The 12,208-nt window shown below is 38.2% G+C and overlaps 1 protein-coding gene across 9 annotated transcripts in view; it reads left to right on the top strand.

Moving 5' to 3' along the window:
- Positions 1-12,208, top strand: part of SLC35B4 (solute carrier family 35 (UDP-xylose/UDP-N-acetylglucosamine transporter), member B4) — a 37,862-nt gene that overhangs the window by 16,892 nt on the left and 8,762 nt on the right. For 8 of the 9 annotated variants that reach the window (XM_015559407.1, XM_015559406.1, XM_015559408.1 and 5 more), the window contains exon 3: positions 10,802-10,904. The exons of the other annotated variant lie outside the window; for it this stretch is intronic. In XM_015559407.1, the coding sequence (XP_015414893.1) occupies positions 10,802-10,904 (103 nt within the window). The remainder of the gene's footprint in view (positions 1-10,801; positions 10,905-12,208) is intronic. 9 annotated transcript variants of the gene reach the window in all.

The raw sequence follows: 12,208 nt of genomic DNA, 5'->3' as shown, positions 1-12,208 counted from the left end.
ATCTGAGGATTTTTTATTCTTATTTCTGTGAAAAATACCATTGGGGTTTTGATGGGGATTGTGTTAAATCTGTATATTACTTTAGGTAATGGTCAGTTTTAACAGTGTTAATTCTTCCAATCCATGAACATGGAATATCTTTCCATTTCTTTGTGTCTTCTTCAGTTTCTTTCTACAATGTCTTATAGTTTTCAGTGTACAGGTCTTTCACCTCCTTTGTTAAATTTCTTCCTAGGTATTTTATCCTTCTTGTTGCAGTTGTAAATGGGATCGTTTTGTTTCTTTTTCTGGTATTTTGTTGTTATCATATAGGAATATAGTGGATTTTTGTGTATTGACTTTTGTATCTTGCTGCTTTATTGTATTTGTCATTGTTTCTAATAGTCTTTTGGTGGAGTCTTTAGGGCTTTCTATATACAGAATCATGTTGTCTGCAAATAATGACAGTTCTGTTTCGATATCTTTTATTTGTTTTTCTCCCCTAATGGCTCTGGCTCACACTTCCAGCACTATGTTGAATAACAGTGGCAAGAGTGAGCATCCTTGTTTTGTTCCTGATCTTAGAGAAAAAACGTCCAGTTTTTCACCATTGAATATGGTATTAGCTGAGAGTTTGTCATATATGGCCTTTATTATGTTGAGATACTTTCCTTCTATATCCATTTTATTGAGTATATTAATCATAAGTGGATGTTGTATCTTGTCAAATGCTTTTTCTGCATCTATTGATATGATTATATGATTTTTATCTTTTATTTTGTTAATGTGGTTTATCACATTGATTGATTTGCAAACATTGAACCATCCTTGCATCCAGGGAATGAAACCTACTTAATCTTTTTTTTCCCAATTTGTTTTTACTAGAGGCCTGGTGCATGGATTTGTGACCTGGTGGGGTCTCTCGGCCTGGCCTGCGGACATCCCCTGAGGAGTCCCAGATTGTGAGAGGGCATAGGCCAGGCCAAGGGACCTCACCAGTGCACGATCGGGGCCGGGGAGGGACCACAGGAGGGCTCTAGGGTGTGTTCGGCCCGCCTCGCCCAGTCCCAATCAGCCAGACCCCAGCAGCAAGCTAACCTACCGGTTGGAGTGTCTGCCTCATGATGGTCAGTGCGCATCATAGTGACTGGTTGAATGGTTGAATGAATGGTCAGACACGTAGCATATTAGGCTTTTATTATATAGGATTGATTTCTGAGAGTGGAAAGGAGAGGAAGTGGGGGATAGAAACATCGATGAGAAATATTGATCTGTTGCTTCCTGCACGCCCCCTAGTGGGGATCTTCCAGGGCTGACCAGCAGACCCTGAGTGACGGATGAATGATTACTCTAACACAATGTTTGCTGTGAAAGAGAGGACTAAGGGACTGCCTGGCTAAAGGAACCAGACAGCCTCGATCACCTGTCTCATTAGGCTTTTATTGTAGCAGTAGTTTGAGATAAAGTTTATCTTTTAGATACAATCAGTAGGGTAAGTAATCTTGGGAGGACACATGTGTTTGCAGTGTCCTTTAAGCAAGGACACTCAAAGATTAAGCATAAGAATTGCAGTAAACATCCAGGGGTCTGCATGTGCACAGACTTGTTTGGAAAGGTCAAGGAATAATTAGGGGCTAAGTCGGAATTCCAATAAACAGGGCAGTCTGCCTTCAGCACACTTTTTTTTTCTCGGACTGTCCTCCTTACAAACTTTCCAACCAAGTCTCCTGTGCTCCCCAACAGGGATTGAGCCCACAACCTGGTATGTGCCCTGACCAGGAATTGATCTGAGACCTTCTGGTGCATGGGTCATTGCTCAACCACTGAGCCACACTGGCTGGGCAACCCCACTTAATCTTGATGTATTATCCTTTTAATGTATTGTTATATTTGCTAACATTTTGTTTAGAAATTTTGTATCTATGTTCATCTGAAATATTAGCCTGTAATTTTCTTTTTGTGTGTTGATATCAGGGGAATGTTGGTCTCATAAAATAAATTAGGAAGTAGTCCTTCCTCTTCAATTTTTTGGAAGAGGTTGAGAAGGATTAGTATTAAGTCTTCTTTGAATGTTACTGTTTCATTTTCCTTACTAGTGATCACTCTCTTTAGGTTTTCCAATTCATGGTTCAGTCTATGTTGGTTGTATATTTCTAAGAACTTTACCATTTTTTTCTAGGTTTATAGAATTCAGTGGTGTATAGCCTTTCATAGTGTTTTTGTATAATGGTTTGTATTTCTGTGATGTCCACTGTATGTGGTATAAAAAAGTGGTTTAGTTCTTTTTTTTTAATGTGTTCAGTTTTCCTGATACCTCTTATTGAAGAGAATGTCTTTACCCCATTGTATATCCTTGCCTCTTTTATTGTAGATTAAGTGATCATATAAGCAAGGATTTATCACTGGTCACTCTATTATATTCCATTGATCTATACATCTGTTTTTATGCCAGTACCATACTGTTTTAAGTATTGTAGCTTAATAATAATAGTTTGATATCAGGTAGTGTGATACCTCCCACTTTGTTCTTTCTCAAAATTTCTTTGGCTGTTTTCAGTCTTTTGTGGTTCCATATAAACTTTAGGATTCGTTTTAATTCAGAAAGAATGCCATTAATATTTTAATATTGGTTACATTGAATCTGCATATTCCTTTAATAAGGACATTTTAACAATATTAATCCTTCCATTACATGAGCAAGGTGTATTCTTCCATTTATTTGCTCTTCAATTTTTTTCCTCCAATGTCTTATAGTTTTCATAATACAGGTTTTGGTTAAATTTATTCCTAGCTATTTTATGCTTTTGATGCAATTGTAAATGGAATTGTTTTCTTAATTTCTCCTTTTGATCATTGGTTATTGGTGTATAGAAACCCAACTGATTTCTGTGTATTAATTCTATGCTGTGACTTTATTGAATTCATTTATTAATTCTAATTGTTTTTTTTCCTTTCAGTCCTTACGGTTATGTCATCTGCAAATAATGAGAGCTTTACTTCCTTTTCTATTTAGATGTCTTTTATTCATTTTTCTTGTCTGATTGCTATAGATGGGAGTTCCAATACTATGTTGAATAGAACTAGTGATAGTGAGCATCCTTGTCCTATTCCTGATCTTAGAGGAAAAGCTTTAAGCTTTTCACCAATGAGTATTATATTACCTATAGGTTTGATCATATATAGCCTATGTTTCTTCTATACTCACTTTGTTGAGAGCTTTTTGTTGAATTTTGTCAAATGCTTTTGCTGCATCTATCGAGATGATCATATGGTTTTAACCCTGTATTTTGTCAATGTGATGTATCATGATGATCGATTTATGGGTGTTGAGTCAGCCTTGCATTCCTAGGATAAATCTCACTTGATCATGATGTATACTTTTTTTTAATGTATCTTTGAATCTGGCTTGCTGATATTTTGTTGAGAATTTTGCATCTGTGTTCATCAAGGATATTGGCCTGTAATTTTCTTTTTTTGTAATGTCTTTGTCTGAGTTAGTTATCAGTATAATGCTGGCTTTATAGAATGAGTTTGGAAGCATTCCTTCCTCTTCAATTTTTTGAAATAGTTTAAGAAGAGTAGGTGTTAATTCTTCTTTGAAAATTCACCTATGAAGCCATCTGGTCCTGGACTTTTATTTGTTCAGAATTGTTAAAAATTATTGCTTCAGTTTCATTGCCAGTAATCAGTTTGTTTAGATTTTGCATTTATTCCTGATTCAGGCATGGAAGGTTATATACTTCTGGAAAATTCATCCATTTCTTCTATTTTGTTGAATTTGTTGGCAAACAATTGTTTGTATTATTCTTTAATGAGTTTTTATATGTCAGTGGTATCACTTGTAAATTCTCTTTCATTTATGATTTTATTTATTTGGGCTCTCTTTTCTTGATGAGTTTGGCTAAGGGTTTGCAATTTTGTCTGTCTTTTCAAAGAGTCAGTGTTTTAGTTTATTGATCTTTTCAATTTTTAAAATATCTATTTTGTCTTTTCTTCTCTGATCTTCACCGTTTCCTTGCTTCTGTTTACTTTGGGTGGTTTTTCCCCCCTAATTCCTGTGGGTGTAGACTTAAATTGTTTATTTGGAATTTTCCTTTTTTTTTTTTTTTTTTGAGGTAGGCCTGCATAGCTATGAACTTTATTCTATAACTGCTTTTACTGTATCCCATAAATTTTGAAAAGTTGTTTTTTCATTTTCATGATAGTTTTTGATGTTCTGTTTGACTTCCTTTTCGATACATTCCTGTTTTCTTGCTGGAGTTGATTTCTAAGTTTCATGTTATTGTGATCAGAAAAGATGCTTAATATGATTTCAGTCTTATTGAATTTATTATGGCTTATATTGTGGTGTAATATGTGATCTATTCTAGAGATTGTTCCATGTACACTTAAAAAATGTATTCTGCAGTTTTTGTTTGAAATCTTCTAAAAATGATATTAAATCAATCTGGATTAATGTGACATTTAAGGCCATTATTTCCATATTGATTTTCTGTCTGAATTATCTATCCATTGATGTGAGTGGGATATTAAAATCCTGTACTATTATTATAATACTGTGGGTTTCTCCCTTTATGCCATTAATAATTGCTTTATACATTTAGGTGTTCCTGTGTTGGGTGTGATAGTTATGATATTTATGATTGCTGCATCCTTTTCTTGGATCGAACCCTTTATAATTATGTAATGTCCTTCTTTGTATTCTTAAAATATTTTTGTTTAAAAGTATATTTTGTCTGATATTGCTACCCCATCTTTCTTTTCATGGAATATCTTTTTCCATCCCTTCACTTTCAGTCTGCATCTTTCGATTTGCAGTGAGTCTCTTGTAAGCAGCATATAGATGGGTCTTGTTTTTAAATCCATTCAGCCACCCTATTCTTTTTATTGGAGCATTTAATCTATTTACATTTAAATTAATTGTTAATAAGCATGTACTTATTGCCATTTGTTAATTGTTTTCGTTATTTTTATAGTTCTCTGTTTCTTCTCTTGATCTCTTCCTTGTGGTTTGCTGGTTTTCAGTAGTTGGGTTTTTTTCTCTTTTTTCTTTGTATATCTTTTGTAGGTTTTTGGTTTGTGGTTTACATGAGGTCTATGTAATCTATAACAGTCTGTTTTAAGTTGATAGGCATCTAAGGGTGAATATATTCTAGAAGGACTACATTTTACTACCCCATCCGTGCTGTATGCTATTGATGTTATGTTTTGTGTTTTGTATATCCTGGCTACTTATTATTTGAGTTGTGTTTGATACTTCTTTCTTTTGATCTTAGTAGTGTTTTCAATGTGTGATTCACTGTATTTATTTAATATTTGGCTTTATCTGTGAGATTTTTCCCTTTAATATATATGTTCCTATTTCTCAATATGGCCTGTCCTTTTCTGCTTAAAGAAGTCCCTTTAACATTTTTTGTAAAGATGGTTTAATAGTGATGAACTTCTTTAGTTTTTGCTTGTCTGGTAAACTATCTCTTCTTCAATTCTGAATGATAACCTTGCTGGGTAAATTATTGTGTAGTTTTATTTCTTTCAGAACTTTAAAGATGTCCTGCCACTTCCTCTCGCTGGTAAAGTTGTTGCTGAGCAATCAGCTGATAACTTATGGAGTTTCCTTTGTAATTCAGTTTTCCTCTTGTTTCCTTCAAGATTGTGTCTATATCTTAAACTTTTGCCGTTTCAGTTACAATATGTCTTGGAGTAAGTCTCTTGGGTTCATCTTTGTTTGGAACTCTTGTACTTCATGGACCTGGGTGTCTTTTCCTTTCCCAGCTTTAAATATAGTTTCTGTTCCTTTCTCTCTTCTCCTCTGGGATCCCTGTAATGCTAATGTTTGGGTTCTTGATGTTATCCCGGAGGTCCCTTAAATTAGCCACGTTTTTAAAAATTCTTTTCCTGTTTTCTGTCCTGATTGGTTGATTCCCATTGTTTGTCTTCAGGATACATTCTTCTGTATTAGCTGATTCCCTCTAATGTGTTTTTCATTTCAGTTACTGTATTCTTCAGACCTGGTTGGTTCCTTATTATCCTTTCCTACCTCTTTGTTGAAGTTCTCCCTAAGCTTTTCTATGTCACTCTCAAGTTTGGTGAGCACCATTACGACCATTTCTTTGAATTCTTTATTACGCAAATTACTTACATCCATTTCCTTAGGTTTTTCTTTTTTCTGCACATTTTTCTTGTTCTTTCATTTGAGAGATAATTCTTGCATCTTTTCATTAATGTCTATGTTCTATGAATTAGATAAAATAGCCCTCTCTCCCAGTCTTTGAAAAGTGGCCTTATGTACCAGGGTCCTCGCTGTAGGCTGAGTCTGTCAGGTGATTTTGGTCGGCCAGAGGAGCCGAGCAGGTGTCAGGTGTCCTGGAGACTGGCCCCCTGAGCTGAAATGGCTCCAGGTGGGGCGGCCAGGTGCATGTAGTAATGACCTGTTGATCCTGTTTGCTCCCGTTGTTTGGGACTGAAATGGGTTTGGGTGATGTGTCAGGTACACTCTGCAGTTACCTTGCTGGTAGGCCAGAGCACCTGGATAGAGCCCCGCCCACCCTGTGGAGGCAGAAGGGGGCGTAAGCAATGGTGCTCTTTGGCACCTCCAACCAGGGATAATCCCCGCAGTCCCCAGAGACTCCAGTGGCTCCCCAGGCTTCTCTATAGTCTCTCTCTCCTTTGTTGTACAGAAAGTGGTCTTATGTAGAATGACCTCTGACTTTAGTGCCAGCTTGGAGCCCAGCAGGGAGGCCAGGCGCCTGCACCACCCAGTTGTTCCTGTTGCTCCCTTTGCTGGAGGCAAAGGATAGGGCAGCAGAGCTGGGGAAGTGGCTGTGATTTGCAGGCAAGGGAGGGCAGCCCTGAACAGAGACCCGCCTGCCCTAAGGCGTTCGCAGGCGCCTCCAGCCCATGGAGTTCCTGCAGCTCCCAGAGGGCGTCTGGCTTTCCCAGCCTTCTCCATTCGGTTGTTTGTTGTTGAGAAACTGTTCATGAAGCCCTTAGCTATCATGCAGGAGTAATTACTCTCTATATATGTGTATATTTCAGTTTGCTCATGGGAGAGGTTGAGTTCAGACCTCCTATGCTGCCACCATCTTGGACTTTTTCTTTCTAGTTTTCAAATGTGTAATGCTAGATGGTTTATTTGAAATTTTGTTTCTTTCTTGAGCTAGGCCTGTAATGCTCTAAACTTCCCCCTTTGTACTGCTTTTGCTGCATCCCACAAATTTTGGTATATTGCATTTTTATTTTCATTTGTCTTTATGTATCTTTAGATCTCTTCTTTTATTTCTTCTTTGACCCAATAATTTTTTAGTGGCATGTTGTTTAATCTTCGCGTATTTGTGATTTTCCCAGAAAATATGTTTGGTATGATATCAGTCTTCTTAAATTTATCAAGATTAGTTTTATTATCCAGTATATGGTCTTTCCTTGAGAATGTTCTGTGTGTACTTGAAAAGAATGTGTGTTCTGGAATTTTGGGATGTAGAATTCTACAAATACTAAGTTGATTTAACCTGCTATGTCTTTAAGGCCCATATCTCCTTATTGACTTTTTGTCTGGATGATCTATATTCATTGCTCTCAGTGGGGGATTCATGTCCCCTACTATAATTTTATTTTTGTCAGTTTCTCCCTTAGGTCTATTAGTAATTGCTTTATATATCTTGATACTTCCATGTTGGGTGCATACATATTAATAAGTGTTATGTCTTCTTAATGAATTGTCTCCTTTATCATTATAAAATGTCTATCTTTGTCTCTTGTTTCTTTTTTTTTTTAAATCTTAACATCTGTTTTGTTAAGTACAGCTACACCCACTTCTCTCTTTTTTTTTTTTTAAATCTTAACATCTGTTTTGTCTCATATAAGTACAGCTACACCCACTTCTCTATGGATGCCATTTGTTTGAAGTATCATCTTCACCCCTTCACTTTGAGCCTGTGTTTGTCTTTGTAATTGAGCAGAGTCTCCTGCAGGCAACATATAGTTGGGTCTTATTGTATAATCCATACCTCTACTTTGTGCCTTTTGACTTGTGAGTTCAATCCCTTTATAATTAGGGTTGTTAATGATATATGAAGATTTACCTCAGTTATTGTATCCTTTGTTTTCTTGTTCTATCTCCATTGTTTGTTTTCTCTTATAATTATTTCTGCTATTTTAGTTTGACAGTTTTCTATGATTTTCTTCTTCATTTCTTCTTCTTTTTTAATGTTTTATCTCAGCTCTGGATTTTTGTTTTGTGGTTACCATTAGGATTGTGCAAAATGTGTCACACATACATATAAGAGTCCTTTTTCTTCTGATGGCCTCTTCATTCACCTGTACTATTCAATCCTCTTCCTCCTCTTTTATCATTTTGTTGTTGCAAATTATCCCTCTTTATGTTGTGAACTTGTTATCTGCAATAGTTACAATTATTTTCATGCCCTTCCCCCCTTTAACCTTTATGTTATAACTAGTGGCCTGGTGCTTGAAATTCATGCCTGGGGGGGGCGGGGGGCGGTGTCCCTCAGCCTGGCCTGTACCCTCTCCAATCTGAGACCCCTTGGGGGATGTCCGACTGCCAGTTTAGGCCCAATCCCACACCGGCAGTTGGACATCCCTCTCACAATCTGGGACCGCTGGCTCCTAACCGCTCACCTGCCTGCCTACTTGATCGCTCCTAACCACTCTGCATGCCTGCCTGGTCACCCCTAACTGCTCGGGTGAGGGGTGGATGGCTGTTTGCAGCTGGTCATACCCCCTTCAGGGTGGGAATTCCCACTGGGGTGCCTGGCCAGCCTGGGTGAGGGGCTGAGGGCCGTTTTCAGGCTGGCCAGACCTTCTTCAGGGTGGGGGTCTCTGCTGGGGGGCGTGGCCAGCCTGGGTGAGGGGCTGATGGCCGTTGGCAGTCTGGCCAAGCCCCCAGCTTTGTCCAGAAGGACGTCCGGAAGGTCTCTGGAAGGTCTCCCGGTCTAATTAGCATATTACTCTTTTATTAGTATAGATTATTTAATAAACTACTCTGAAATAGGTTTTCAGTTTCCTGCTTCTATCTATTAATCATCTTATTCAACGTTTTGTGTACTTTTGTGTTTTTGTTTCCAGTAGAAGACCTCCTTTCAACATTTCTTATGTGCAGTCTTACGGTGGTAAATTCTCTCAGCTTTTGTCTGTCTGGGAAAGCCTTTATTTCTTCTTAATGTCTAAAGGATAACTTTGCTGAATATCTTATCTTTTGCTGATGGGTTCCTCTCTTTCAATATTCTAAATATTTTCTTTCACTCTCTCCTCTCTTGTAGTGTTGCTACTGAAAACATTACAGAAAAATCTGGTGATGATCATCTAATGGAGTTTCCTTTGTTGGTTAATCTTTATGTTCCCTGGCTGCCTTAAGAATTTTTTCTTCGTCATTAATTGTTGACAGTTTGAACAAAATGAGCCTTGGAGAAGGTCTTTTTGCATTGATGTAATTAGGTGTCCTGTTAGCTCCCTCTAGTCTAACGTCTAGTTCTTTGCATAGGCTTGGATGTTCTTGTCAGTTATTTCTTTAAGTGGGATCTCTGTTCCCTCCTCTCTCTCTTCTCCTTCTGGTACACCGTATCTATTATCCTTACATTGCTCTTTCTAATGTAGTCAGCGCTTTTATTTTTTAAATTTTAACTCTTAGTTCTCTCTCTTCTTCATGGGTTATTTCTAGGTTTCTCTCTTCAAGTTCCCTAATTCTTTTTTCCATCTGGTCTGCTCTGTTTCCAATGCCCTCTAGTGCATTCTTTATCTCATTTATTGAGTTCTTCAGCTCCAGAATGTGTTTCTCTTTTTATAGTTTGAATCTCTTTGGTAAAGTACTGCTTTTGCTCATTAATTGTATTCCTGAACTTATTGACTTGCCTTTCTGAGTTTTCTTGTATATTGTTGAGTGTCTTTGTAATTGCAGTCTTGAATTCTCTGTCATTTAAACCACAGTCTTCCATGCCTTTGAGTTTGGTTCCTGGAGATTTTTCATTTTCTTTCTGTGCTCCCAAGTTACCCTGTTGTTCATGGTATTTGATGGGTTCTCTGTGTGTGCATTTGAGGTAGAGATCTTATGGCTCTGCTCCACCCCTACAGTAATGGCTTCCCAGCCACCTCTATACCAGCTTTGCCTTAATGGGGAGGGCAGAAGGGAGATGCCTTTTTTAGGAAGGAAACTGCTTCTGCCCCTCTGACCCTCCAGGTTGTAGTGTGAGGGCTGCAGCCAGACTTCTCCCTCACTGTTGTGCTCCTTGCTCGCTGGAGCCAGGGTGGGCACCAAACTGCATCTGTGGTCATGTCCCTGTCCTTCCCCTGTCCCCCCTCCCTTCCTGACCTTCCCCCATCCCACCTTCCCTACTCATTTCAACATGCCCACCTTCAGATGTGCTAACGCATGGATCTTTGAGGCGTGTTTGTGTGCTGAGCAGGGGATCTTTGTTGAGTTATAATTGTCTTGAGATAAATTTAAGAGGAGAAACAATGGAGTCTTCTCACTCCGCCATGATGCTGATGTCATCTCTCCCCATTTACTTTTAAAAACTTATTGCTGTTAGGTAACATTTTTTGAAGCCTAGTTTTTAGTTGCTGTGTATACTTGAAGCATATTAAAAGTGTTTCTTGAAACATATTCTATAATTTAAACTTTTTCCATGTTAGTTTGGCTTTGTGAAGTATTTTTATAGGTACTTATTCTACTCAAATTATAATAGTGATACAATTTTAATAAAGAGGAAATAAGCAAAATACTTTTAACTAGAGGTATTTATTTCCTTCTCTATTTGATTTTCTTGAACTAGTAGAGTCTGTATGGTAAGCTGTTGCCTCTGCATTTCAGATACTATGCCGTCATGGTGACCATGTTCTTCACGGTCAGCGTGGTGAACAACTATGCCCTGAACCTCAACATCGCCATGCCCCTGCACATGATATTTAGATCCGTGAGTACTGCTGCTCAGATCAGTGAGCAGAGGCTGACTGTCGTCTGAGAAGGCCGAAAGAGAGCAATGTGAAAGTGGACGGTTTACTTTTATCTGTCCCAGGGCTTATGGGTGATTGATAAAAGGAAAGTTAACATTTTCCTGAGAAACAGATTTTAACTTTCAATTTCCTTCATCTGGTTGATTTTATATTCAAACTTGCTATGACTGTTCTTTAATATTTCTCATCACTTTTTGTTTCTTTCTTACATAAAATTACATTTATTTCTAGTAAATGAAACAGACCCTTCTTTCATTTCTTTTGTGTGTCTCTGTGTGTGTGTTGTTAATCCTCACCTGAGGATATTTTTCCATTGATGTTTAGAGAGAGTTGAACAGAGGGAGAGAGAGAAACATCGATGTGAGAGAGACACACGGGTTGGTTGCCTCCCTGTATGTGCCCCGACTGCGAGAGAGACACACGGGTTGGTTGCCTCTCTCTCTGTGCCCCGGCCATGGCCGGGGAACGAACCTGCAACCCAGGTATGTGCCCTTGACCAGGAATCAAACCCACAATCCTTCAGTGCTCAGGCCCACACTCTAACCATTGAGATACACATGCCAGGACCAGACCCTTCTCCTTCCTGATTTTTTTTTTAAATCAGAGACTTGAGATAATTAAAGGAAAATTCTTGATGGAGGCATGCTTCTTCCAAAGCAGTAGAGGTTTTTTCTTTGCCTCATGTATGGTGAGAGATCTGTGTTCAGTATATAGATAAGAACAGTTTTCCCTGGAGGGCAGAAAAGACTTCAAGGGAAATATACTTAGGGTTGCAGAAGAATACAGAACGGGTGAGGATTAGAATTGTAACATTTTGGTGTGGTCTGAGATTTTTGTGAGGTCAAATGTGTTCTTCCTAAAGGCACGTCCCAGAGCTAATTATAATGACTAAGATGACCCTCACAGGATGGAGCACATAGTAGACTTTCTATGAGCACTTGGTGAAGGACAGACACCCTTCCAGAGAAGAGAGAGATCACACAAATTCTTTCCTCAAAACGCGGGGGGAGGAGAAATGTAGTAAAAGCTCTTATAAATTAGATGGAAAAGTTGACAAAAATAAGCCTGTAATAAGCTTCAGCTATGAGTAGTTATTGAGAATTGATCATTGTTATCTTCATTGTCATCTTTAAAAGGCGTAATTATTTTGCAAGATAGATTTTTATGGCTTATACTTGTTGCCATCATAAGAACACCTGGACCTTACTAATTATTCATCCTAATCTCCTCCTGCCCAGCTGTTTTTCCCTCTTGGCGATGTTCA

The sequence above is a fragment of the Myotis davidii genome, unplaced genomic scaffold (assembly GCF_000327345.1).
Source record: "Myotis davidii unplaced genomic scaffold, ASM32734v1 scaffold214, whole genome shotgun sequence".
NCBI classification, from domain to species: domain Eukaryota; kingdom Metazoa; phylum Chordata; class Mammalia; order Chiroptera; family Vespertilionidae; genus Myotis; species Myotis davidii.
The sequence above is the reverse complement of the archived record's forward strand: the minus strand, read 5'-3'. Positions and strand labels throughout refer to the sequence as shown.